The sequence below is a fragment of the Trichomonas vaginalis genome, chromosome II, assembly GCF_026262505.1.
Source record: "Trichomonas vaginalis G3 chromosome II, whole genome shotgun sequence".
NCBI classification, from domain to species: Eukaryota; Parabasalia; order Trichomonadida; family Trichomonadidae; genus Trichomonas; species Trichomonas vaginalis.
In genome coordinates, this window is record NC_067204.1 from 7,424,716 (window position 1) to 7,451,756 (window position 27,041).

General features: G+C 35.7%; 12 protein-coding genes and 3 pseudogenes across 15 annotated transcripts, besides 2 other annotated features; 10 read left to right on the top strand and 5 right to left on the bottom strand.

Annotated features, from left to right (window-relative positions):
• The first annotated feature begins 1,506 nt into the window (after positions 1-1,506).
• Positions 1,507-1,544: a mobile genetic element.
• Positions 1,545-2,461: 917 nt separating this feature from the next.
• On the bottom strand, positions 2,462-3,211 carry TVAGG3_0501670 (protein of unknown function, DUF4106 family; the record flags this gene model as incomplete). The annotated part of the gene is made up of 1 exon (XM_051236647.1): positions 2,462-3,211. One exon carries the CDS (start codon positions 3,209-3,211, stop codon positions 2,462-2,464), a length of 750 nt encoding a protein of 249 aa, XP_051094471.1.
• A 1,080-nt stretch (positions 3,212-4,291) lies between these two features.
• TVAGG3_0501680 (protein of unknown function, DUF4106 family) lies at positions 4,292-4,930 on the bottom strand (the record flags this gene model as incomplete). The annotated part of the gene is made up of 1 exon (XM_051236648.1): positions 4,292-4,930. One exon carries the CDS (start codon positions 4,928-4,930, stop codon positions 4,292-4,294), a length of 639 nt encoding a protein of 212 aa, XP_051094472.1.
• A 417-nt stretch (positions 4,931-5,347) lies between these two features.
• On the bottom strand, positions 5,348-5,632 carry TVAGG3_0501690 (protein of unknown function, DUF4106 family; the record flags this gene model as incomplete). Its single annotated transcript, XM_051236649.1, has 1 exon — positions 5,348-5,632. One exon carries the CDS (start codon positions 5,630-5,632, stop codon positions 5,348-5,350), a length of 285 nt encoding a protein of 94 aa, XP_051094473.1.
• A 727-nt stretch (positions 5,633-6,359) lies between these two features.
• TVAGG3_0501700 (uncharacterized protein) lies at positions 6,360-6,987 on the top strand (the record flags this gene model as incomplete). Its single annotated transcript, XM_051236650.1, has 1 exon — positions 6,449-6,892. The coding sequence occupies one exon, from the start codon at positions 6,449-6,451 to the stop codon at positions 6,890-6,892; it is 444 nt and encodes a 147-aa protein (XP_051094474.1).
• Positions 6,988-13,363: 6,376 nt separating this feature from the next.
• TVAGG3_0501710 lies at positions 13,364-13,650 on the top strand (annotated as a pseudogene). The gene has a single exon. A coding segment is annotated over exon 1 (287 nt).
• Positions 13,651-13,843: 193 nt separating this feature from the next.
• Positions 13,844-14,188, top strand: TVAGG3_0501720 (annotated as a pseudogene). Its single transcript has one exon. A coding segment is annotated over exon 1 (345 nt).
• Positions 14,189-15,667: 1,479 nt separating this feature from the next.
• Positions 15,668-27,041: part of a mobile genetic element that runs on past the window's edge.
• TVAGG3_0501740 (protein of unknown function, DUF4106 family) lies at positions 17,090-18,067 on the top strand (the record flags this gene model as incomplete). Its single annotated transcript, XM_051236651.1, has 1 exon — positions 17,090-18,067. A coding segment is annotated over one exon (978 nt), but the record flags the coding sequence as incomplete, so codon positions are not given.
• TVAGG3_0501750 (protein of unknown function, DUF4106 family) lies at positions 18,733-19,053 on the top strand (the record flags this gene model as incomplete). The annotated part of the gene is made up of 1 exon (XM_051236652.1): positions 18,733-19,053. A coding segment is annotated over one exon (321 nt), but the record flags the coding sequence as incomplete, so codon positions are not given.
• TVAGG3_0501760 (uncharacterized protein) lies at positions 20,093-20,617 on the top strand (the record flags this gene model as incomplete). The annotated part of the gene is made up of 1 exon (XM_051236653.1): positions 20,093-20,617. One exon carries the CDS (start codon positions 20,093-20,095, stop codon positions 20,615-20,617), a length of 525 nt encoding a protein of 174 aa, XP_051094477.1.
• TVAGG3_0501770 (uncharacterized protein) lies at positions 20,651-21,235 on the top strand (the record flags this gene model as incomplete). The annotated part of the gene is made up of 1 exon (XM_051236654.1): positions 20,651-21,235. One exon carries the CDS (start codon positions 20,651-20,653, stop codon positions 21,233-21,235), a length of 585 nt encoding a protein of 194 aa, XP_051094478.1.
• Positions 21,272-21,691, top strand: TVAGG3_0501780 (protein of unknown function, DUF4108 family; the record flags this gene model as incomplete). Its single annotated transcript, XM_051236655.1, has 1 exon — positions 21,272-21,691. One exon carries the CDS (start codon positions 21,272-21,274, stop codon positions 21,689-21,691), a length of 420 nt encoding a protein of 139 aa, XP_051094479.1.
• On the top strand, positions 23,536-23,736 carry TVAGG3_0501790 (uncharacterized protein; the record flags this gene model as incomplete). Its single annotated transcript, XM_051236656.1, has 1 exon — positions 23,536-23,736. One exon carries the CDS (start codon positions 23,536-23,538, stop codon positions 23,734-23,736), a length of 201 nt encoding a protein of 66 aa, XP_051094480.1.
• On the bottom strand, positions 23,765-24,343 carry TVAGG3_0501800 (uncharacterized protein; the record flags this gene model as incomplete). The annotated part of the gene is made up of 1 exon (XM_051236657.1): positions 23,765-24,343. One exon carries the CDS (start codon positions 24,341-24,343, stop codon positions 23,765-23,767), a length of 579 nt encoding a protein of 192 aa, XP_051094481.1.
• Positions 25,815-26,498, top strand: TVAGG3_0501810 (HNH endonuclease family; the record flags this gene model as incomplete). The annotated part of the gene is made up of 1 exon (XM_051236658.1): positions 25,815-26,498. The coding sequence occupies one exon, from the start codon at positions 25,815-25,817 to the stop codon at positions 26,496-26,498; it is 684 nt and encodes a 227-aa protein (XP_051094482.1).
• On the bottom strand, positions 26,546-26,902 carry TVAGG3_0501820 (annotated as a pseudogene). The gene has a single exon. A coding segment is annotated over exon 1 (357 nt).

Sequence of the window (27,041 nt, forward strand, 5' to 3'; positions counted from 1 at the left end):
TTAGGGTAGAAGGGTATATCTAACCTCTTTTCTAACCTCTTTTCTACCCTCTTGAATTTTCATGAATTTCTTCGTAAAGACTTTGTTAAGACTTCTTCGTAAAGACTTTGTTAAGACTTCTTCGTAAAGACTTTGTCAAGACTTCATCGTAAAGACTTTGTTGAGATTTCTTCGTAAATGACCCTAGTAGTATATTTTTGGTGTAAATTTCATGAAAATTCAAGAGGGTAGAAAAGAGGTTAGAAAAGAGGTTAGATATACCCTTCTACCCTAAAATATATTTTTGGTGTAAATTTCATGAAAATTCAAGAGGGTAGAAAAGAGGTTAGAAAAGAGGTTAGATATACCCTTCTACCCTAAAATATATTTTTGGTGTAAATTTCATGAAAATTCAAGAGGGTAGAAAAGAGGTTAGAAAAGAGGTTAGATATACCCTTCTACCCTAAAATATATTTTTGGTGTAAATTTCATGAAAATTCAAGAGGGTAGAAAAGAGGTTAGAAAAGAGGTTAGATATACCCTTCTACCCTAAAATATATTTTTGGTGTAAATTTCATGAAAATTCAAGAGGGTAGAAAAGAGGTTAGAAAAGAGGTTAGATATACCCTTCTACCCTAAAATATATTTTTGGTGTAAATTTCATGAAAATTCTGAGTAAAATGACAGATGTTTATATGACACTTTCTCCGGTTTATAGGACCTCTCTCATATTCTAAACATCTTCGGGGCTAGAGGGCACGAAGTGCCTGGAAGCCCCACTCCCTTTTTTTTTTTTTTTTTTTTTTTTTTTTTTTTTTTTTTTTTTTTTTTTTCGGTAGTGTTTACTAATAGATGAATAGTATATAAATTCTATTAAAATGGATTTGATCCAAAAAAATATATAAAATTTCATCATAAATAAAATCGTTTTAAATTACTTCTTCATTTAAATTATAACAATTATTTTTGGTTTTATATTTTTTTGGATCAAATCCATTTTAATAGAATTTATATACTATTCATCTATTAGTAAACACTACCGTATATTATTTTTTAAGCTATCTTATTTTTTGAAATTTTATTCAAATCTTTGGTCGCAAGAAGAATTGCATGATAAATAAAAACATTTAATCAAAGTCAATTTTATTTTTCATATTCAAATGGACTGAGTGTTAACATTTAACATTTTTTTGCTAATTGTCGTCAAAAATTAGGCGTAAAGCAAAAATTGATATTTCATATGGTTTTATGATAGATAAGCATTATATTCCCACTCATTATATTCGTAAATTTTGAGGTTTATCCTTCGCTTTTAAGATCATTGAATTTGATTTTTATATAAAATAGTTATATATTAGAAAATAATATGAGTTTATGTGATATTATTTTTCAGAAGATTTTGTGTTCTTCTTCAAAATTTTATTTTTTTTTTTATTAAAAAGAATCTTTACAAAATATACATTTACTTTAATTAATATTTAAAAACGTGCTCTATCAAAAGTTCCAAAAATTCAATATTTTAGCTTTTCTGAGGTGTCACTTTTGATGAATTTCTGTTTACAACAACCCTAACAATATTTTTTCTTAAAACAAAAATATAAAAATATAAATAAAATTAATCGTTAAATAAAAATATTTGATATTAGAATTTTATTGGAAAAATAAAAAACTTAATATTTTAAAGAAATACTTAAATACTTGAATGTTTTAACTTTTACATTATCATATAGACTCTCAAATTATTAGCCATTTTGGCTGAGAACTATGGTCTGCGAGGTACATAGATAGAATCAGTACCTCGCAGACTATAGTTCTCTATATGGCGCCGAAAATTTTTGGTGAAATGTCGTCGCATTTCACCAAAAATTTTTCGGCGCCATAGGAAGAATTGGAGGTGTGAGATACTATTACATGCTATAGTACTCACACCCTCCAACTCCCAATCAAAATCGCATAAAATTTGCTACTTATCTTCAGATTACCTCCCATTATAAAATATATCATTGCTATCTCATTGTACTATATTTCCACCCTATTGTATTTAAAAATATAAAATTTTTTGATAATATATTTTTATATCTTGAATTTTCAAACAATATATTCACAGATAATATAATGGGAAATCTATCTCAACCTAGCCTTAAAGTACCAAACTCCTGCTTGCATTCTCACTCACAAATATTAAACATCCATCTCCAAAAAACTAAATTCTTCACATTTTTTTAAAATTGAGAACATAAAAAAACGTATGCATTCAATAATTTAAGATACTTAACAAATATTAAAACTTCAAAATATCAGATATTAACGTTTTTCAATTAAAAAAAATATCATTTTGCTTTTCAATTCGAACATAAATCTTAAATATTTTTAATTAATATCTGATTTACAGCATTATTATCCATTTATAAATCTGACAAATAAATGACAAAACCATCAGAAATAGTGTCACTTTTTGTCAAAAGTGAAGTCACGCTATTTTTCATGCACAACACTCTGCTTCAAGTTGTAGCATCTTTGCCTCATGTTCACCTAGTATGTTGTAAATTTCCCATGTCCTTTTTGCCTTTGGGCTCTGGTCGCCCATCTCAGGTAACCTATATCCTAGAAAGATTTTGTCATAGTTTGTATTTGAGTCTTCGATTATTGTTTGCATGACTCTTTCCTGAGTTTCCGGTTCAAGCTCTTCAAATATAGCTTGTCCATATGGAATAAGCTCGTTTCCAAATATATGTTTTTGTAGCCATTCTGGTTTTCTTTCCATGTAACCAATAATATCTTTTGTGAATGGGAAAGCTTTTACCCAACGTTTCAGTCTTGCGTCATTTATTTCTGTAGTTGGTTTTATTTTGTCATGGAACATGTTTTTCAATACTAACATTTCATTTGGTACTGTCCATTTGAGTTTTCTTAAATATTCATCCCTTCTCAGTTCATTGTCTGCAAAGTAAGTTTTTATGACATTTTGCAAACTTTCGTTTGCAAGGTCATGTACAATAGGTTCTCTTCCTTCTCTCTCCCTAACTTTCTTTCTAAACTCTTCACCAAATATACCATCTCTATGGTTCTGTGTAGTTCTTTGAGATAAATGTTCTAGAACATCAGGTGTTATATTTCCCTCAGCCATGTTCATTTCATACCGGTCCAAAATATCTGCATCTTTCATATCTTTCAATGGCATTAAAGCCGCGCTGAAAATACCAGTTATATCTGGTTCACCATTCACTTCCATTGCGTCTACAACTTCTTGGAATTGAGGTTGTAAGTTTATGAACCACCTATCCGGATTAGCTTTATGACCCCATCTCATTGTAGTTCCATAGTCTGCAGAAACAAAAGTAGGTTTGTTTCCATATTGGTTAGGTTCTGAATGAACTTTAAACAATGTTTCATTTCTATATGTTTTGTTGAAATTTAACCTTTTATTTTCACCGAGTTCAGCCAAAGATTGAACGTTATATGGTCGTAAGTAAAAAGGATTATTGTATTTGCGTACATTTTCTTTCAGTACTTCCATTCTATGCTGAATATTTTCATCTGATGTTGGAGTCTTTTGTATGTCGGTGAACATTTTTCGATATTCTTCTACTATGTCAGCCGAATTTTTCTTAGACTCTTGGAAAGATTCCATATTCACCTCATACTCTTGTTGAGGGTCAAGATTTTTCGGCTGTTCCAAATCTTCATCTAGTTCTGTGAAGTTAGTTTCCAAAGGAGGAACTTGTTCGTTTCCTTCAGGCTCTTCTAGCTGTTGTTGCTGAACTATTTCTTCCATGTCTGGTTGTATCTGAACTTCTTCCTGTTGAGTTTCTTGTACCTCATCTGCTGGCATTTCATATATTCCGAGACCGTTTTTAACAAGTTCCCTATCTAAGTCATCCGGACTCATAAACCTTTCTTCTTTCGTTCCGTCTCTATTTTTTACGCGTTTCATGAAGAGAGTTGAATTATCATTTAGCTCTGACATCAAATATCTCGGAGTAAATTCATCCATGTCATTTGGATGATATGCTATTAAATCATATCCCTTTGCGAGCTTGTATTTTCCAGGTTTGAGATTATATCCGATTTTATGCTGAACCATAAAGCTAAATAGGTTCGGGTCAGTATTTCCTTCCTTGAACTTTCTAATAGCTTCTTTATATCTGTCACTAAAGTCAAGAGTATCTGGGTAACCATAATCTTCCTTAAGCATTTTTAAGAATTCTTGGTTTCCTTTTTCTCTACTTCTTTTATGTCTTTGCTCTGTTTGTGGTTGTTGTGCTGGATTTTGAACTGTTGGTTGTTGTGCTGGATTTTGAACTGTTGGTTGTTATGCTGGATTTTGAACTGTTTGTTTTGGTTGTTGTTGTTGTGCTGGATTTTGAACTGTTGGTTGTTGTGTTGGTTTTGGTGCATGTCTGTGTCTGTGTCCATGTGACGATGTAAATGTTTTAGGTAGTCCTGGTGCAGGTGCTTCTCTTGGAGTGTTTGGTGGTATATAAGTTCCACCAGCTGGCACATATGTTCCATCTGCAGCATAATGTCCTACCTGACTTTTCATTCTTAAGAAAGCATTTACTAGGTCTGTTTTGGTCTGTTGTAACTCTTTTTCTTGACTTTCCACGACAGCTGCTCTAACGGCATCATAGGCACTTTGAACTGCCTGTCTCGTTGCTGCATCTGTTATTTTCGTCATATTTTGTGCTACTTCTCTTAACTCTTTGTCGAAACCTTCAGACTTCAGTTTCTTTCCAGATGAGAAGTCGTTCACTAGTTTCACCTTACTATGAAGAGCTTCGAAGGCATTCTTAAAGTCAGCATTCATTAAAGCTTCATTTGAACTGTCTTCATCCGCTTGTATTTTTGTCCTTATTGACCCTATAAGTTGGGCTGCTTTAGCGCTGGCTTGGGCATCTAACCAGTCATTATTAGCTTTTATAATATCTGCGCTTTTCATTGCCTTTTGCATGGCTGCGTCGTTATTTTTACTTTCTTGTGCTAAGTTTTCATACTGTACGGTTTGGTTTTGCAACTGTAAAAGTTTTTCTGCCTTTACATTTGCTTCAACTTCTTTTTTATACTCATCGCTATCCATATATGTCTTCATGGCTTTTTGTTTTATCTCTTCATCTTTCAGTACTTTATATTGAGTAGTATGGTTTTTCAAATTTATAACATCTTGTTCCATTTTTGCTACTTCTGCTGCTTTTTCTGACACTTTTTTCGCATATTCCTCTGTACTTAGTTCTTTCAGTTGTTCTTCTTTCTTCTTTTTCTCTACGTTTAACTCATTGAGTTTCTTTGTCTGTCTGTCATATTCTAGTTTCTTTTCGTTTTCACTTATTTGTTTCTGTATGTCTATGTTTGACTTTTTGACATCTGTTATTTAATTTTTGAGTGAACTCAAATTCATTTGACTTTGAGGGTTATAAGCTGTTCTGTCTGCAGATCCACCATAGCCTGCCATTTTCGCTAAAAGTGCCGCTCTTAAACCTCCACTCTGTGCACCAATAACTCGGTTTAAAAGCATAGGGTTGCTTGACATTTGTTGCAACATAGTGGGGTCATTCATAATTTGTTGTTGCAACTGTTGTTGTGGTGTCAGTTTTACTATTGGATGTTTCAATGCTCCCTTCCTCTTACGTATATTCTTACGTAGCTTACGTGGCATTTTAAGTGAAGTTAAAAAGCGGTTTTTGACAGATGTTTATATGACACTATTTGTTCAGCACAAAAAACTACTCGGTCAAAGTGTTGTCGGTTTTGTAAAATAACCGTCCTATCTCATTCTATAAGGGGAAAAAGGCTTCTCAAAGTATACTTCCTTGGAACGCCTGTAACTTTTCCTGTAGCGATGATAGACCCTTACTTGTCCGGACAAAGTTATACTATTTTGAGTGCTCTACAAAAAAGTCAACGGCGACGACTCTCAAAAACAGTTGTGTAAAAAGTTTTACCGTTGGACAAAAAAGTATATATAGAAAACAAAAAACGTTTATAGTTCATTCAATATTTGAGATAAACCATTTTTCCAACGGTAACCCCTCTATTTTTTTATTTTATTTAATAGTTACCGTTGACAAAAACGGTTTATCTCAAATATTTAAATATCTGTCTTTTTTGGTCAGTTCATTTTTATCTAATGGAAGCCCCACTCGCCACATCCTTTATAATGTTGAGAACTTTATACCAAGTTCGTCAAAATCTTCCTCGTTACATCCAACGGTCATTCGACACGAGAATTGCCGAATTCACACCAGAAGACTAACAATTTTCCGAATAAAAACTTCATTTATACTAAACATCTTCGGGGCTAGAGGGCGCAACGCGCCTGGAAGCCCCACTACCTTTTTTTTCATGTCAGATTATTTTATAGTTTAGAGCAGAATAATTTTATATTTAATAACTAGAAAAGAATAATACTGATGTATTTGAGCATGATCAAATTGAATCATTATTTTGTGTGAAGTGATCATAAAATTTTACTATGGCTTGTGTTTGTGATTTGACAGTCATTGCTCAGATCATCGCTATAGTTGGTGGTATATTTGCCATCATTGTAGGATGCTTCTGGTTTAAGGATGCTCACGGTAACTTTTTCATGGGTGTCAATGGCTTTTTCGATATTGTTTTTGGAATTCTTGTTATTCTTACAGAAGTTTTCCGTCCAGCTTTCTTCAAGTATTTCGGTTTTATGGTTTTATTCTGGGGCAAAATCATCATGTTCTTCATATTATTCCTTAGATGCTTCACAACAGATTTCAAGCAATATACAATCCAAGGCATTGGCTGGATTATCGATGTTATCTGCATGATTATCTTCGCAGTCTTCGCCGTTTGGTTAGGCGGTGGCACAAAATCATTGTTACAGAAGGATGGTGTTGAAATGGGCACTTCATCCAGCGACCTCTTTAAGTCTACTACTGATTAAATACTCTTCTTTAAAAAAGATTTATACTTTTTATCCGTCATTTGAAATATTATTTTTTAGAACAATCTGGCATTATTAAATATTTGAATACGTTTGGCATTACCAAATTTAAAACTTGTTGTTTGAAGTCTCTCACTTATAGAAAATGAACTCACTTCATTGAATTATTTTTTCATTGATAGTTTTGATATACAATCGCATTGAATACTAAACACTAAATATCTCATTCTTTATGAATTGCTATCGGAGCCAAGTTTAATTATTTAAAAAGTTATTTACATATGAGAGTGATTAAATATTGATGCTCATTTCAATTTTGAAAGTATTTTTAGCTCTAATGAAGATCTAGCAGCTTGCAAAGCAATAACTAATGGAAATCCATTCAATATATGCATTTATAAGCAAAATTAAGCATCAAATGAGATTATTGTATCTAATAATATGATTTTTACCTTGAGATGGCAAGTTATTAGCATGATAAATAAAATTTGATAATTTTTCCAACGCAAAGAACATGCCTTGATTCGATAATTCAGGTGCAAATATTTTCATGAGTTGATTTTCAATATTATCCAAAGGAGGATAGAATATAATGTCGATGGAATCAACAAAGAATTGAAAGTGAAAAAAAAATTTTTTGAATGATGAGAAAGAGTTCCGCTGTTAATTTCGTTAGCTTAGGGAAGAAAGTTAATGAATACAACTCCGGAAGTTCCGATGGTGAAGGCCCAGACGATATCCCTCGAAACCTAATGAATCCGATGAGAACTCAATCTCAAGAATTTACAGCCGAAGTTTCAAGTATGCTTAATGAGCACAAAATCCTGTTAAACCCTCCAGACACTCCAATGCACTGTATTAGAGTATCAGATAAGGAATATTCATTGGAAAATTTCAGTTGCCCAACTACACCAATTAATTCTATTCGAATTGAGCCAATCGAGTGTGTTGTTGTCAATGTTGCACATCTTGAACAGTTTCCAAAACCTAGTTCTGATTTTGCAAAACAAATTCCTTCAATTTTCGCTTGGCAAAATACAAACAATTCTTTCTCTTCCGAATATCCTACAACTATACAAACATATTTTAAGAACACTTATCATCAAATTCGACAGAAAATCAGATTTTTCTTTTCAATTGCTCCAAATGCAGACAGATTAAACAATTTATCGTCCATCAGATCAGAAGTTGTTAGCGGAAGAGTTTTATTCCACTACATTGGCTATGGATTTCCTGTAATTAAAAAGAATACAATTTGGTGCTCTGATAGACGTTCTACAGAGTTCAAACCTTACAATATATCTGATTTATTCCGTAATCTCATGCCTCCTACCTGGTTTATCTTCGATTGTTCCAATGCCGCCGTTGTTATTCCTCAATTTAAAGAAACATCCGCAGAATTGGCCGCTCGCGATAACAACAAGATCTGGGAGAACTGGGTTTGCATCTGCGCAACCGATGTAAACGAGCAGCTGCCAGACGATCCAAGATTACCAAAAGATTTCCTTTCTTCCTGCATTTTATCACCTCTTAAGATGGGCATTGTCTGTCATTTATTACAGCACTACAGGACAAACCTTGTAGGAAACAATTTCCCCACAGAAATTCCCTGTGATCATTTAATCCAAGAAAAACCAAAGGAACCCAACCAGTTGATGCAAGCTCTTACCGCTATTGCAGATGCCATCGCTTCCGATGGTCTTCCTAAAGATCTTTACCATAGAATTTTCAGATGTGACAGATCTTCAGCTGTTATCTTCAGATACGTTCTCTTTGCGCAGTATCTTCTTCGTCCATACCGTATCCACCCCGTAACCCATCCAGCTCTTCCAGATCTTTCGATGCATCCTCTCTGGAAGCAATGGAGCGTTCTTTTGGACAACGCGATCTGTTCTGTATCCATCCAACGCATAAACTTTACTTCGGACTTGTTTAATTCCGTTGCCCAAAGTTTCGCGATGATTTTGAAGAACAAACAATACAATTTGATCAGATCCTACCACTTAACATTGTTATTCCACATGTTCTATGCTGACGAAGCTAATTGCCAGAAGCCACTTCTTCTTTTCGCACAATACGCAGCTTCTCCTGAGATGAATCCTGAAAGATTTTGCAGCGCCATTGTTTTTCACGCTTTGTTCGTGAAGATGATCGAATGGAATACTTCTGATCCTGCATTCCATTCGATCTGCTTCTTAGTTCTCACGCTGCTTTACCACAAACCGGATTTCGCAACCGAAATCAGGAAAGACAAAGATCCTTCTCAATTTCCGAACATCATTTTTGACACTTCATTGAATGAGTCGACCAGAACCATTGTAGCGGCCATTGTCGCGACATTGGCTATCTGCAACGAAGCTCTTCAACAAGTGTGCACATCCCTCGAGTTCCTTTCCAAAGTTCGTGTAGAACTCGGCCGTGCTTCTCCATTATTAGCAACATGGTTACTTTTAATTGTCAGGAGAGCTTTTCACTTGTATTCTCCTGATCCAACTGTTTACGTGTCAAATGGTTTACACGTACAATGTTCCATTCATTTGTTCTCTCCTTCTCCTGCAGTGAGAGTTGCTGCTCTTTCTGCTTTGGCCTGTTTCTTGAGACCATTTGAATGCAATGTCAATGGACAATTGTTGTTTTTGGCATTGCCTGTTATAGCTGATGCTTCTTATTTAGTTAGATTCCATTTCGTTCTTCTCTTGAAGAAGTTCGTCACTTCGTTTGAGAACTACTCAGAAAGTGTGATTGTTAACTCAAATTTCGTTTTCCAGGCAAATTCTTTCGACCAAACTGTGAAGAGTTGTTTTGGCCAGAAATACAATTTGAGTTTATTCGACAAACCTAATGGGTTGTTCTTCCAAGCTGTTGACGACAATGTCCACATGAAACAGTTCATCAACCGCGCATACGCAATTGCAATGTCTTTGTTGAACCAATACGCGGAAGATCCTCATCCAAGTGTTTCTAGTTTGGCAACAAGAGTTTTGAAGTATATTTTGCGTTCAAGAAAAGAATACAATGATGCAAACAAGAACGAGGATTTCAGTTCAGGGCCATCTTCATTCAAAGGCGAACATTTCATTGGCGGAGTGATGAGTTATGGTGGCGAAGATGCTGAAGAATTCGAAGAAGAACATTTTTCATTCGCAAATATCGATCAGAACGAATCTCTCCATGAAATTTGTTTGCACGATTTAGTTGACAGAAGAGAATGGCAAGCGCCAACAAACCTGCTAAGCTAAGCCTGCTCCTTCCAACCAGAAGAAATCATTACCACCTGCTTCGATGGAGACAATCACGAGGTCAATGACATTCACGCAAACAACGGAAGTCAAGTTATGTGATGAAGAAATCACGAAAATTTGTTTCGACAAGGACAGTTTAGGTGTTTCTTGTTCAACGAAGAAACAAGTTTTCTTCATCCACGATCAAAAGAAATCATCAATCACAGTGAATCGTGGATATATCACAGACTTACATGTTGTTGAATGGCGTGGATATCCAGAGATTCTCTTCGCAACATCAGACAGATGCATTCATCTTTGGACACCTCCTAATGAAACATTGAGTTGCACTTTCTGTTGCCAGCCACGTCTCGCGAAGAAGATTGATGAAAACAGTGAAGAAGAATCATCAGATGATGAAGATTCCTTCAATGAAAATGTCTTGATCGCTGTTGCAAATGAACCATTCGTTGTTTACACGACATGTAATTCTGTTGTTCACAAATGGGACATGAAATCATTGAAGATCAGCTCAGTTGTTGACACAGGAGCACAGACATGCACAACATCAATTAACTGCCATCCACACAAATCAAATCATTTCGTCAGTGGCTGCGAAAATGGTGTTGTCAGAGAAATTGAAGCAACGAAAGATGGATCGAATTTCGACTTAGTTTTGGCACCACATCCGAAATTGCCAGTTTTGGGAGTCCAATATTGGAATGACATGATCACTAAAAATACAAAATTCTTCGTTGCTTCTGCAGGAGGATTCGTTGACATGTGGGATGATTCTGTACAAGAGAAGTTGATTAATCCTGTCTGGAAGAAGGATGAAAAACTGTTTTCTTTCGCAGCGCATCCTTTGTATCCTTTGTTGATCATGAGTCCGGAAGATAAGTCTCCTTTCATTATTGACCACTCTGGAAACGTTTTGGCTAATTTCACAAAGGTTACTGGAAAGACTGTTTGCGCTTTCCATCTTTTGTTGCCTCTTTTCGGATTGGGAACACAAAATGGAACTATCTATGTTTACCAAATGTCTCCATAACTTTTTACTCATATATATATTTTTTATTTTTATTATTTGTAAATTTTCATTTATTTGATTTATATCTCTTACTCTCTTCGCTCCGGTGTATAATGTTTCTGAGAAACTGCACATTCTATTTGAAATTGTAGCCGTATTTTTTTTAGAGCCAAAAAAATAAAAACGCACTAGAATTTATCTTCCTAAACTCGAATTATCGTCCAAATTTGCATCCCTAAAATATGAAAACAAATATAATTCGCTCGAAAATTTTTCCTAAATGTTAGTCACCGTTACGGTTTTTTCTTTGGGGGCGAGCTTGCGAGCCCCCAAAAAAAGAAAAAACCGTAACGGTGAGCTCACATTTCGGCATAGTTTAAGTCTAGGTTTTGCATTTTAAAATGTTTGTTACCTTATCTTCTTTCAAAAAGTGGCAAAATTTTGTTTGAAATTTGAAAAAGATATTTTTATTTGCATAAATGACATTCAACTAAGCTGTAGCATGATTCTTTTGCATGCTCTAGTTTTTTTCTCAGTTCAATCTCCTTCCATACTCTTGCTTGTACCAGTAAGATCGCACCAAAATTCTCAAAAATTAAGATCTCCAAATTTTATGTTCAACTCCAATTATCAAACGCCCTCATTAACGCCACTCATAGCCATCTTTCATGCATGAGAAATCGTTATTAGAAGATTTTTTACGGCTAATTATCTGATTCAATTCAGATCAATACTCAAAGCCCCATTATTTATTTATAAATCCTTGTTTGTCGCCTATGCGAATAAAAATTCTTTTTATATTTTAAACAATTTTTTTTCACTTTGGAAGGAGAAAGGTGACTAACATTTTAAAAATGCAAAAACCGACTAAACTATTTCGAAATTTCAAGATTCCTCGTTTTAAGGGTTGTTCAAATTTGGATCTACAACCACACAATCACAAAATTATCGTTCTAGACCGCCCTAAAAAATGTCTGATTTTTTGATTTTTTCGTCAGAACCATCCAATGAGCCTATTAAAGCACGAATGAACTTATCATTGTTTCTAAATACATTGATTGAATACTGTAAAAAATGTCACATTTGAGAATTTTTTCAGTATGTTCTTCGCTTCAGAATAATATTGATTCTTCCATCCGAATATCTACACAATAATTATTAAATACAATCTAAAAAAAGGTAGTGGGGCTTCCAGGCGCGTTGCGCCCTCTAGCCCCGAAGATGTTTAGTATAAATGAAGTTTATATTCGGAGGGCTTCCAGGCGCGTTGCGCCCTCTAGCCCTGAAGATGTTTAGTATAAATGAAGTTTTTATTCGGAGGGCTTCCAGGCGCGTTGCGCCCTCTAGCCCCGAAGATGTTTAGTATAAATGAAGTTTTTATTCGGAAAATTGTTAGTCTTCTGGTGTGAATTCGGAGGACTCTTCTTGGATAGAGTCTTGTATTTCCTCCTCCTCTTCTTCCTCCTCCATTGCTTCTGGGAAGAAGCCTTCTTCTTGGTCGAAAACATTATATAATGTGTCACTTTTCACAAATTATATATGTTTTCATGTTTTGTCACTTTTCTGTCACTTTTCGAGTAAAAACATTTTTATTATTATATATAAATGAATTTTACAAAACCGCCGTTACCGTTCTTTGGAAATAAGAGTAGATGTAAAGATATTATATTGAGGTGAGTGGGGCTTTGGCTTTGGTTAGCGGTTGAGAATTGTTAATGTTTGAATTGTGGTTAACAGCGTTGGCTTCCATTCGATAAAAATGAACTGACCAAAAAAGACAGATATTTAAATATTTGAGATAAACCGTTTTCGTCAACGGTAACTCCCTCTATTTTTTATTTTATTTAATAGTTACCGTTGGAAAAACGGTTTATCTCAAATATTGAATGAACTATAAACGTTTTTTGTTTTCTATATATACTTTTTTGTCCAACGGTAAAACTTTTTACACAACTGTTTTTGAGAGTCGTCGCCGTTGACTTTTTTGTAGAGCACTCAAAATAGTATAACTTTGTCCGGACAAGCAAGGGTCTATCATCGCTACAGGAAAAGTTACAGGCGTTCCAAGGAAGTATACTTTGAGAAGCCTTTCTCCCCTTATAGAATGAGATAGGACGGTTATTTTACAAAACTGACAACACTTTGACCGAGTAGTTTTTTTGCTGAACAAAAAGTGTCATATAAACATCTGTCAAAAACCGCTTTTTAACTTCACTTAAAATGCCACGTAAGCTACGTAAGAATATACGTAAGAGGAAGGGAGCATTGAAACATCCAATAGTAAAACTGACACCACAACAAAGTTGCAACAACAAATGATGAATGACCCCACTATGTTGCAACAAATGTCAAGCAACCCTATGCTTTTAAACCGAGTTATTGGTGCACAGAGTGGAGGTTTAAGAGCGGCACTTTTAGCGAAAATGGCAGGCTATGGTGGAGCTGCAGACGGAACAGCTTATAACCCTCAAAGTCAAATGAATTTGAGTTCACTCAAAAATCAATAACAGATGTCAAAAAGTCAAACATAGACATACAGAAACAAATAAGTGAAAACGAAAAGAAACTAGAATATGACAGACAGACAAAGAAACTCAATGAGTTAAACGTAGAGAAAAAGAAGAAAGAAGAACAACTGAAAGAACTAAGTACAGAGGAATATGCGAAAAAGTGTCAGAAAAAGCAGCAGAAGTAGCAAAAATGGAACAAGATGTTATAAATTTGAAAAACCATACTACTCAATATAAAGTACTGAAAGATGAAGAGATAAAACAAAAAGCCATGAAGACATATATGGATAGCGATGAGTATAAAAAGAAGTTGAAGCAAATGTAAAGGCAGAAAAACTTTTACAGTTGCAAAACCAAACCGTACAGTATGAAAACTTAGCACAAGAAAGTAAAAATAACGACGCAGCCATGCAAAAGGCAATGAAAAGCGCAGATATTATAAAAGCTAATAATGACTGGTTAGATGCCCAAGCCAACGCTAAAGCAGCCCAACTTATAGGGTCAATAAGGACAAAAATACAAGCGGATGAAGACAGTTCAAATGAAGCTTTAATGAATGCTGACTTTAAGAATGCCTTCGAAGCTCTTCATAGTAAGGTGAAACTAGTGAACGACTTCTCATCTGGAAAGAAACTGAAGTCTGAAGGTTTCGACAAAGAGTTAAGAGAAGTAGCACAAAATATGACGAAAATAACAGATGCAGCAACGAGACAGGCAGTTCAAAGTGCCTATGATGCCGTTAGAGCAGCTGTTGTGGAAAGTCAAGAAAAAGAGTTACAACAGACCAAAAAGACCTAGTAAATGCTTTCTTAAGAATGAAAAGTCAGGTAGGACATTATGCTGCAGATGGAACATATGTGCCAGCTGTTGGAATTTATATACCACCAAACCTCCAAGAGAAGCAACCTGCACCAGGACTACCTAAAACATTTCATCGTCACATGGACACAGACACAGGCATGCACAAAACCAGCACAACAACCAACAGTTCAAAATCCAGCACAACAACAACAACCAAAAACAACAGTTCAAAATCCAGCACCTGCACCACAACCAAAACCAGCACACACAACCACCTCCCAACACCAGCACAGCAACCAACAGTTCAAAACCCTGCACAACAACAACCACAAACAGAGCAAAGACATAAAAGAAGTAGAGAAAAAGGAAACCAAGAATTCTTAAAAATGCTTAAGGAAGATTATGGTTACCCAGATACTCTTGACTTTAGTGACAGATATAAAGAAGCTATTAGAAAGTTCAAGGAAGGAAATACTGACCCGAACCTATTTAGCTTTATGGTTCAGCATAAAATCGGATATAATCTCAAACCTGGAAAATACAAGCTCGCAAAGGGATATGATTTAATAGCATATCATCCAAATGACATGGATGAATTTACTCCGAGATATTTGATGTCAGAGCTAAATGATAATTCAACTCTCTTCATGAAACGCGTAAAAAATAGAGACGGAACGAAAGAAGAAAGGTTTATGAGTCCGGATGACTTAGATAGGGAACTTGTTAAAACGGTCTCGGAATATATGAAATGCCAGCAGATGAGGTACAAGAAACTCAACAGGAAGAAGTTCAGATACAACCAGACATGGAAGAAATAGTTCAGCAACAACAGCTAGAAGAGCCTGAAGGAAACGAACAAGTTCCTCCTTTGGAAACTAACTTCACAGAACTAGATGAAGATTTGGAACAGCCGAAAAATCTTGACCCTCAACAAGAGTATGAGGTGAATATGGAATCTTTCCAAGAGTCTAAGAAAAATTCGGCTGACATAGTAGAAGAATATCGAAAAATGTTCACCGACATACAAAAGACTCCAACATCAGATGAAAATATTCAGCATAGAATGGAAGTACTGAAAGAAAATGTACGCAAATACAATAATCCTTTTTACTTACGACCATATAACGTTCAATCTTTGGCTGAACTCGGTGAAAATAAAAGGTTAAATTTCAACAAAACATATAGAAATGAAACATTGTTTAAAGTTCATTCAGAACCTAACCAATATGGAAACAAACCTACTTTTGTTTCTGCAGACTATGGAACTACAATGAGATGGGGTCATAAAGCTAATCCGGATAGGTGGTTCATAAACTTACAACCTCAATTCCAAGAAGTTGTAGACGCAATGGAAGTGAATGGTGAACCAGATATAACTGGTATTTTCAGCGCGCTTTAATGCCATTGAAAGATATGAAAGATGCAGATATTTTGGACCGTATGAAATGAACATGGCTGAGGGAAATATAACACCTGACGTTCTAGAACATTTATCTCAAAGAACTACACAGAACCATAGAGATGGTATATTTGGTGAAGAGTTTAGAAAGAAAGTTAGGGAGAGAGAAGGAAAGAACCTATTGTACATGACCTTGCAAACGAAAGTTTGCAAAATGTCATAAAAACTTACTTTGCAGACAATGAACTGAGAAGGGATGAATATTTAAGAAAACTCAAATGGACAGTACCAAATGAAATGTTAGTATTGAAAAACATGTTCCATGACAAAATAAAACCAACTACAGAAATAAATGACGCAAGACTGAAACGTTGGGTAAAAGCTTTCCCATTCACAAAAGATATTATTGGTTACATGGAAAGAAACCAGAATGGCTACAAAAACATATATTTGGAAACGAGCTTATTCCATATGGACAAGCTATATTTGAAGAGCTTGAACCGGAAACTCAGGAAAGAGTCATGCAAACAATAAGCGAAGACTCAAATACAAACTATGACAAAATCTTTCTAGGATATAGGTTACCTGAGATGGGCGACCAGAGCCCAAAGGCAAAAGGACATGGGAAATTTACAACATACTAGGTGAACATGAGGCAAAGATGCTACAACTTGAAGCAGAGGGCAAGTTACCAAAAGCGAACAAAGAAGAAGAGAAGAGTAGAACAAAGTGAAAGTAGTGAAGAAGTAACTTCATCTAGTGAAAGTAGTGCAATGAAGGAAAAAGAAGAGTTAAAGATTCAGTTAAAACTCAGTCAGGAAGAAAGTAAAGCTTGGTCCGAGTGGGTTCTATTATGACATATAAATCCAACTATTCTATATTTTTACCCATATGAAATGTACGCCGCTCAGAATATAACGCCAACAGTTTTGGATGCCATGAACGGAAATGTTTCCGAATGGTATAACGAATGCGACAATGCATTAGAAGGTCAGAAATAGTTCCTGGAACTTACGAATATACAACTGCTGTTTCTTATGGAAACGTAGGTGAGTTTGGAGAAGGTTCTTCAACAACAGTAGATATTGCTTGCGATAGGTTTCACATTATTTCTATTGACAACTCTTTCTTATACGTGGAACAAGACATTGAAATAAAACCTTCTGCTGACTTGAGAGTAAGAAAGGTTGCAATGGTATTTTCTATGTCGGATACCAATATGCTCCAGAAGTTTTTATGGGATATAAGATATATTCTAACTCTGACTTAGTTCAAACAGTAACATGGGCAAACTATGAATGGTTCGCTTTAAGAAACTCAGTACAACCACAAGCTAGAGAACAAACAGACCAGTATGCAACTATTGAGAAAATAAGAAGACTTGACCCTAAGGTTCCAGGAGTTTATGTTAACCTTTCTGGTTCAGATGGAACTGCTGCCACTAAAGTAAAACTGAAACTTAGAGTTCCTTTGTCATCTTTCCTCATCTTCAGGTTTTTAAGATACTTACCAAACTGGGCAGGAAAAATTTCTATCGAACTTACTCCAAGCAAAAATAACTTAGTCATTGCACCAACACAAGACCCATTCACTATTACAGACGTAAAGGGAACAAATCAAACGTCATTCGCCGAATTTTGCAAAGACAAAGTTGACTTAGACTTTGGTTTCTCAAACTTCAACAATGAAGTAAACTATTATTTCAATGCTGCTGGAACTGCTTGGGACCCAGTTAAGTTCACATGCGAAAAGTTTGAATGCAAGAGAATAGAAAGCAGACTTGCAGTCTATATGTTGGACCCAGATATTTCAAATGCTTTAGCTGCCAAATATATTGCAGTTCCACTTATGTTCCCTATACACCAAATATCTGTCAAAGACTTTGCAGGTGAAGTTGGAAACCAAAATCCAGGAGCCGCAGGTGCAAGAACAGATATTGCTTTAACAACTGCAATGAAACATGCAGATACTATGTTTGTACTGTTCAGACGAACTATAAATGACTATTCTTGTTTCTACAACCCTGGTATTAAATATCATATAAACATAGATGGTAAATATTATCCAAGAGAAGAATATTCTACAGTTGAGGATATGAGGTCATACAACTTGACATTAGATGCTATGAACTTTAACAACAACTTCACAACAACTATTAACCCTGAAATGCAAAGTTCTATTATGCCATATGTGAAAGTATGGACTCATACAGAAGGTCAAAAAACTCAATATACAAATGGAGACCGTTCAAACTTTTGGCTTGGCATTCCATTTGCTGACTCAGAAGACTTTATGGGTGGTATTTCAACTGTTGGTACAGTTCAAATACAATATACTGGTGACAGAGACGGTCCAGATGAATTGAGAGCAAAGAAGTTTACAAAACCAATAGCACTTTCACGGAAGATGCTCTTTTGAAGATTCGTTCGATGAAACCTGCTGGGGCTCCTCAGATTGGCATAACGACAGCTTCCATCGAGCAGATTTTGGCAGCAGGTCAGTAAGTTGTTCTTGAACTGACTTCTCTCCGTCAAATATTGACAGTACGCCAGTTTTGACATAATATTGTATTATAAACTTTCCTTTAGTAATATCGGTCAGTTTTGAAGTTATATTTTTGTCTGCTTCAAGAACTTTCACCATTTCAGTTATACCAACTTTCTTTGCTTTATGAAAATATTTTGGTTCAGCAAATATGCTATTCTATAACATTTTCCATTTTTTGTGTAAAGAACTATTCTGTCAATGTATTTGTATTGTTTGTGAGTATAAACTTTGTTCTGCTTCAATTCAATAAGATATCCGAATACGTCCATCTTTTTATTCTAAGTAAAATGTCATTTCCGAAAAATAGAAGCGTAAGTGTTTCAAAAGGTTTAATGGCGGTGGCAGATGTGAAGTTAAATTCACCAACTCAAACAAACAGTCAAAGTGTTATTGTCAATGTCAAAGACAGAGATGTTGAAGTGGGGAAACCATACGAAGACGAAGATGGTATAACAATTGTTCCTGTAAAAGAACCAACATATCCTGAAGTTAACAGAGACTTAAGTTCTGTTGCAGATATTCGAAACGACTACCAACAACTGAAAGACAAACTTCAAACTCAGGAGAAGATTTGTCAAGCTTTAAGTATAATGTTAAACTTGGTCGAACACAACCCTGTAAAAGTGAACTCATATGTCATTGCACCTCATGAAGTTTTAAAGAACTATTGAAACTTTTGACAGAGGCAGACGATATAAACATCAAAGAAATAGAACCCGACATTGGTTGCTGTGGTGTTTCATATAATGTCATTGACAAGATATACGTTATGAAAGGAGGTGAAACGTTGAACTTAAAATATAGTTTCCCAGACGTTATAAAAATATTTGACGACCACAACATTTCATTAAAATTTATTTGCTAAGTAAATGGCAGAAGACATAATGGTTTATACTATTACGACTAAAAACCCTGAGTCATATAATTCTATAACAACAAACTTACAAAGTCCTCAAGGATGGTATTGTAAACTAACCTTAAACACAATGACGACTAAAGCCTGTTTTGCTCTTTTGACACCAGAAGACTTTATTGTTGTGAATGGTAAAAAATACTCCTTTGAAGATACTTACTCAGATATACCACCAACAGGTTTTGTTGACTTATTTAATACTTTAAGTACGGGTGTAACATGTGCTGCAACTAGAGCAGGTTTCATTATGTTTGGATGTCCGACTGAGTTTACTATAAACGATATGAGCTATAATACAAAACTTATTTCTGGTTTTTACTACCAACAGTTTCCTATAACAGGAAAAGGTGTCAACAAGGAATCTATTCCATTGACATTAAGCACACCAATCTTATATATTGTTTCAAACTTAGGTTCAAAGTGCTATTCGAATGTCGACAGAAACTATTATGACCAAAAGATACTTATGCGTATAAACAATACTTTCTCTGCTGGTTTGCCTATTGTTCATTCGAATGCAGAATTTTCAACCTTAGTGAACTCAAACACTTTGGCAAGTATAACGTTGACATTAGTTGACGCAAACTTTGTTCCTGTAAAACTTTTATGTCCTATGTATTTGTCAATGACGGCAGAAAGTTTCGAATTGGAAGATGCAACTGGTGAAAGTATTGTATTACAAGAACAACTTCAACAACAAATAGCTCAAGAACAACAAATGCAACAAATGGAACAACAAAGTCAAGAATAAAAAATAATATTTTTTTATTTTTATAAAAATGTACAGAATAGATGTTTCAGATTTTTATGACTTCCAAGCATTCAGAAATATGTGTCCATTTAGAGACTATAACAAAGCAGTCGAGAATTTGAAACGTTTAGTCATTTATGTCGACTCTGCCCCAGAATGTTATGTCATGAAAGAATGGGATGTTGTCTTTAACAAACCAAGAGCAACAATAGTGTCTGAACAAGAATGTAGACAGAAACTTAAGAAAATAAAAGTTGTACAAGTTGGCATGAAGATGTTAGATGCTTGGGATATCTTATTGTCAAAGTTAGAAGATTTTTCAGTTCGAGGTATAAAGTTCTATACACCTTCTCCAAACTTCTATTCTATCTTCACTGGATATAAATACGAACAAGTAGAATGGAAAGAAAATGTTATAGAAGCTTGGTTAGACCATGTCAAAGAAATTATATGCAATGGAAACGAAAGAGTCTATGAGTATATCTTATGTTGGTTTGCAAATATCTTACAACATCCAAGTGCTAAAAATGAAACTGCTCTCATTATAATTTGACTCTGTGGCAAGTTTAACTCCTCAATAGAGAATATGAAACTTATAGTTTGCAATGAACTTCAAAGTATAGATACAACAAAAGTTTTGAACTCAGATGCTTTGAAGAGTCTTATAACAGACAAAGTTGGAGTTGTTGAAAGAAAGTATAAAGACCAAAGAGTTTGTGAAAATGTTGCAAACTTCATTATGGTTTCAAACAATGCTGTTCCGATGAAGTTAGAAAGTTCTGACAGAAGATATGTAGTTGTCAGAACGTCAGAAGCTCATATGCAAGATACAGAATATTTTGACGCTTTGTCAGAATGTTTGACATCTGACTTTTACAACCACTTGTTCTCATATTTCATGACATTAGATATTTCTAAGTTCAATCCAAGACAAATTCCACATACCGAAGAGAGACAAACATTGTTAGAAGCAAACAAGAGTGTATATGAACTGTTCATAGATGAAACTGACTTTGAGTGTTTAGATGAATGGTCAATATATAATGAATATAAACAATATTGTCAAGAGTATGGTTATATGCCAGCGTCTAAACGAACATTCTTGGCAAATGTCAAAAGTCTTTTAGATGTTCAGAATGGTGTATATACAAAGAAAATTTTTTCTGAGTAAATTTAAAAAAAAATATTTTTTTATCCGATAGAAAAGATGACGAAATATATTTCAGTAAACAAGTACATGTCAGGACTTAAAGAAGAACTAGACCCATTCACATATTTGAATGTTTACTTCTACCATTTTGAAAAGTCTTCATTCAGCAAAGTTTGGAACATCGAACCAGTTAAGTTTGCTATTGTGACTAAAAATGGTGCGAAATTTGAAGACTTAGACATAGAAGGTTTGTTAACAGTCAAAGAAAGTTTTGACAGAAGGTTCTCAAACCTTAAAGAAGGCAAAGCATACAAACTTGTTATACCTTATGAACCAAAGAAGACAGACGACTATGAATATTATGAGTCTAAAGTTGTAGAAGTTCAAGGTAAATTGGGTAAAAAGATTTTAGAGTCTAAGCCAGTGTTTACTCCTAAAGAGGAAGAGAACATTGACATTGACCCAGGAATGTTCTAAAAATAAAATTTTATTTTTACATGTCAAATTTCTTTTTCTCTGGAACTGGTTCAGGTTCTTTCTTCTCTTCTACTTTTTTCTCTTTCTTTTCTTTCTTCTTCTTCTCTGGTGGAGATATGTCAAATTTCTCAGAACCATATTTATGTAAAAGTTCTTTGTCCTTTAATAGCTCATCTATTCTGTTTTCTATTTCATCTTCAAGAACAGCGCATGTGTCTTCTTTGCATTCTAAGAACTTTTGTTGGACTTCATCTTTCCAATCAGCGTCATCTCTGTCAACAAGTCTGTCATTGACAAATTTTAAGACTGCTCTTTGTAATGTTTTATGGTTCTTGTCATATTCCCAGAAACAGAACTTTAGAACAAATTCACCTTTCTTGTTTACACTATGTAAGATTTTATGGTCGACAGATGTTTTGCTGTCAAAAAGTTTGTCTCGAATATAGATAGCGAAATCGCTAGACATTTTCTAAAAGATAAAAATTTTAATTTTTCTAAAAATATGTTAGAAAAAAAGTTTGCTGGCATTGACAAGAAATTTGAGAATGTTTTAAACAAGAACAAGAGGAAGTTAGAAAATGCTCAGATAAAGCCTATACATGAAAAGTTCTTATTTGCTCAGAATGGTATAACAGGTCTAATTGCACCACCTGGGTCGGGTAAGACTTTCACTTATCTTAAAATGGCTGCACAACAACAAGAACTAGATGAGAAGAACCCATTCTATGAGTTAGTTGTTATTTGTTCGACTTCTGGTCAATTTGACCAAACCGTCAATTCGTTCAAAGATATTATAAAGAAGTCTAAGTTAGTATGTATAAAGGATACTGAGTTGTTAGATTGGATAAAGAAGTACCAAAGAAGAGTTTTGAAGTATAATGCTATAAATGAGTATATAAATTCTAAGTTTAAAGAACCTAATGAGGAAATGCAGAGAATATTAGAGAAGAAACACTTCCGAAACAAACAGAAAGAGATAGAATACATTTCGAAGAAATTGCAATCTTACGATTGGAAGACTTACCCTCATAGATGTCTTCTTATCTTAGATGACTTTGCTTCTCATCCTTTGTTAAAGAACAGAGAACAAGATATGTGTCGAATTCTTAAAAAGCTCAGACACTTTAACATCTCAGTTGTCATTTGTGTACAGACAGCAAAGAGTTTAAGTAAGGATGTTAAAAGAATACTTACTGACATAATACTTTTCCCCGGATTGTCCGAAGACGATTTCATGGAACTTATGAAAGAGTCCATGGCAGGTAAGTTTGACCGACATGAACTATGGGAGAAGTACAAAGTCATACAAGACCCTCATACTTCTTTCAGAATTCATATCTACGCAAACAAAGTTCAAATTGTAAAAAGTCAAGCTTGAAAAATGTAAGTGTTTAGTCTTAGTAAGGATATCTCTTCGCGAAGCATATGCCGTCCTTGAGTTTTATGTACGTGAAGAGAAGTACAATGAATTCAATTACGAGTACAATTGCAATGACAACTAAGGCAACTATTTTTGTCTTTTGCCAGCAAGAGTACTTCTTCTCTTCCAATGGTTCGGCAGAACTATACTCACTCATGAGAAATGCCAAAACGGTTTAATAGAAAAAGTGTCGTTTTTTCATGTCAGAAGACTCGAAGGTGCAACACTTCCAAAATACCGACGAACTCAGAAGAGCAGCATGGCAGTATGTTCTTGACAACTTCTTTGAGTTCTCCAGGTACACCTTGGAAAATGCTGAAGAACTTCGACACAGAGAATTTGGAGAAATTGCACTCCAATACTACCTTGACAAACAAAGGGTAAATTAAGACTAAAAACTTAACGTTTAAAAAGTGACATTTTTATGAGCTCCGAGTCACCGAGAAAACTTGGTCAGATGTTAGCAGCTTACTTCCCTGAGGAGGATGGAAGCGTTACATACATCAGGTTCAAAAACAACGAACCTGGAATTGCGTACCAAATTCGCAATTACATGACCATGGAAGAGTATGAAAGATTTCTAGAAGAGAAACCAGCTCTAAACAACTCAGAAAAGAAAGAGTAAAAAGTTTAATTCGTAATTGTTTATTTTTTTACTTGTAAGGGCAAGCTGCAAGTATGAAGTCGACTATCTCCGTCTTTGTTTTGACGAGCTGGACGGCTCTTGCGAGTACGTCTGTTTTGCGGTCTCCAGCTGGTGTCTGACCTTCGTAATTGCGCATGTTCTTGAGAGCTCCAACTGTAAATGGTTGTAGGATGAAGAGTCTCTCAGACTGCTTGAGGTAGTCGTCTCTGTCTTTGACCGAATCTGTGGTACGAGTCGAATCGGTCGATTTGAGGGAAGAGACTGAAAGCCTGTCGTCTTCCATTGGAGCTGTAGCATACTCTTTGCGTAAGCGGTTCAGACCTTCTTCGAAGTCTTGGTCTCTCTTCGATTGAGATTGGAATTGGAATTGCTGGGGTGGAGCTTGCTGGAACAACCAAGGGTTGGGGAAGTAAGGCATAGGCTGAGGAGGGTAGTTTGGGAAGCCTTGTGGTGGGTAGTAACCTTGAGGTGGAAATTGGTAGTAATTCGGAGGTACTTGCTGGAACTGAGGTTGCTGAGGAGACTGTTGTGGTTCTTTAGGTTCCTCTGGTTTGGGAATGGACTCGGTTGGTGGGACGTCAGTCATCCGTTTGTGGCTTAACCGTCGGACCACAACGATAAAAATCTCTGCTACTAGCAGTACTTTTACTGACAGTAGCAGTACTTTTACTGACAGTAGCAGTACTTTTACTGACAGTAGCAGTACTTTTACTGACAGTAGCAGTACTTTTTCTGACAGTAGCAGTACTTTTTCTGACAGTAGCAATGGTCGAGGTCGAACCTACCGACGAGGCAATTTACCTAATTGAAATTAACGAGCTTGTTAAAGACTTCCTCAGGCAGAATGTAAAAGGCAAGCTTGTTAACGGTTGGATAACGGGAAGGGCTGCCTTGAATCTCGAGACTTCGACTGGAATTCCAATTGAGGTACCAGAAGGCACTCCTTTCGACGACATAAAGCAAGCAAAGAAGGAAGCCATTATAAAGTTCTTTGCCAAGCGTCCTTGGATACTACTTCCAAACAGAGAGAACCCTTTCCCAAGAATGAACCAAATTCTCAAGGGTCTCCTTCACTTCTCTGGTCAGCCGTTCTACATAACCTGTGAAGGCGACATTCAGCCAGTTCAGTAAACATCTCATTTTAACTTACTTTTTTTATGTTTTTACTCACACTCGTACTCACCAGGTATGAGTACAACTATTTCAACTGTGAACCTTGTAGTGACCGGTCTTCCTGCAAATGCAAGTTCGGTCAATACACAGTTTATGGTGGCAAGAAGGACAGTGGGGAATGCGCGCTCGAGAGAGAATTGAAATTCCAGACCCAACTCCAACAAGAACTCTCAAGTTGTCAAAGACTCATGTGAAGAAGAAGTCTATAACAAAGCACTTATAGCCATATATGGCAGTTTAGAGTAAAAACATTTTTTTCATTTTTTGAATGAAGCAAGTTAAACTCGTCCCACACCAAACTCAATGGACCGATGAAGAGTTTCAAGCTATGGTTGAAGGTGTTGAGAACGACATAGACGGCGAACTTGAAGGAGCTCAAACCACAATTGCAACCAAAATTGCACAAGTCAAAGAAGAGATAGCTCCACTTAAAGCTACCAAAGCTACTCTTGACCTCATGGATACTTACCGTTTAGAAGTAAGAGTGGAATAAGACAATTAAAATTGAAACTTCTAAACTACGAAGCTATACTCCAAAAGTTAGCAGAAATGAGAAGACTTTACCAGAGCTACTTACATGTAAGGGACTTACCTTCAAGCAGTCCGACCAAAGATGAATTTTCTGACATTGTCCCAATTTTGTCCGAAAGTCAGCTCAGATGTTTTGAACTGCTCCCAACATATCCAGAATATGAAAATTTGCCTGAACTCTTTTGGTTCCTCAAAAAACGTTTTTTGGTTCTCATGTTCGAAACTTTTATCGGAAGAGACAACAAACGTTCAGAAGAAGAGCAAGATATTATTTTAAACTTGTTGTATGACTTAACTGTCATAACCAGCTTTTTGAAGTAAAACCGTCATTCTCAAACCACTTCATTTTTTCGATGTCCGAACAAGCACCGAAGCCGAACACAATGGCAGATGTCCTTTCAAGGTTGCCAGACAAGCGCCCAATTCAAATTCAAATTGCCCAATTGAAAGCTCATCTGACAAACACCATTAAGACTCTCCAAAGTAGTCTTATGACAGAGATGACCAATCTCAAAGCCGATGTCCTCATGAACCAAGCTTCCAATGAGAAAGTCCTGAACGATTTCTCAGAATCGTTGCGCAATTACGAGAGAGAGAACCGAGACCTTGCCAGACTCATCTACCGTTTCTTCGAAGAGATAGACGCCATCTGGAAGGTACTCGGAAAGGACAGAACATGCAACACCGTACTTCGTGAGTACCAAATTGAAGGAGGAATTGTCGAGGAAGAAGAGGAAGAAGAGGAAGAAGAGAAACACGAAGAAGAGGAAGTTTGGGCAACCCTTGTTGCCGATGACGCTTACGAAATTTCCCAACCCTACCCATACCAAATCCGCAACAAGGAGACAGGCAAGGTTCTTACCCCAGTCCTCAACAACTTGGGACACTTGAACCTTAACCTTCGGAATCGCGGTTCAATCTCCATGGGCAAGCTTGTCGCAATTCAATGGGTTCCAAATCCAGACAAGAAGACGAAGGTCAGACACATTGACGGTGACAAGCTCAACAACCGTAAGGAGAACCTCGAGTGGTTCTAAGAGTAAAAAAATTATTTTAGGGGAAAACCCCAAGTAAATTTAAGTTTTTATTTTTGGTATTCGTACCAATTTTGGAATGTGAAGACCACATCCCAACCTCTGTACGTGAGTCTTGGGTCCACGTCTAAGACCCTTCTGTAGCAATTCCAAGCCCGAGCAAATTCAATTGTCAACCACTCGTCTCCTCTGTAGTCTTCAATCCATTCTTTGAAGAGACGGTCGAGTTCGGCTTGGAATATCTCTTGCCTGGGTCCGAGACCAACATTTGGTTGAACTGGACGAAGCGCTCAGGGATGTACGCCATTAAAAAAATGTCACTTTTTTAAAAATTTTTTATTTCATGCAATGTTTAACTATTTCACCATCTTCTTTAACACCCCAGTACTTACGCTTGGAGAGGACATGAACTTCGGTGAAAATTTTGTCCAATTTGAATTGACCCATCTTTTCACCGACCATTCCCATTTCAATGAGTTTGTTGTATCCTTCTTCGTTCGTCATGAGTGCGTCAATGTTCTCATAGTAAACCTTGACTTTGATTTG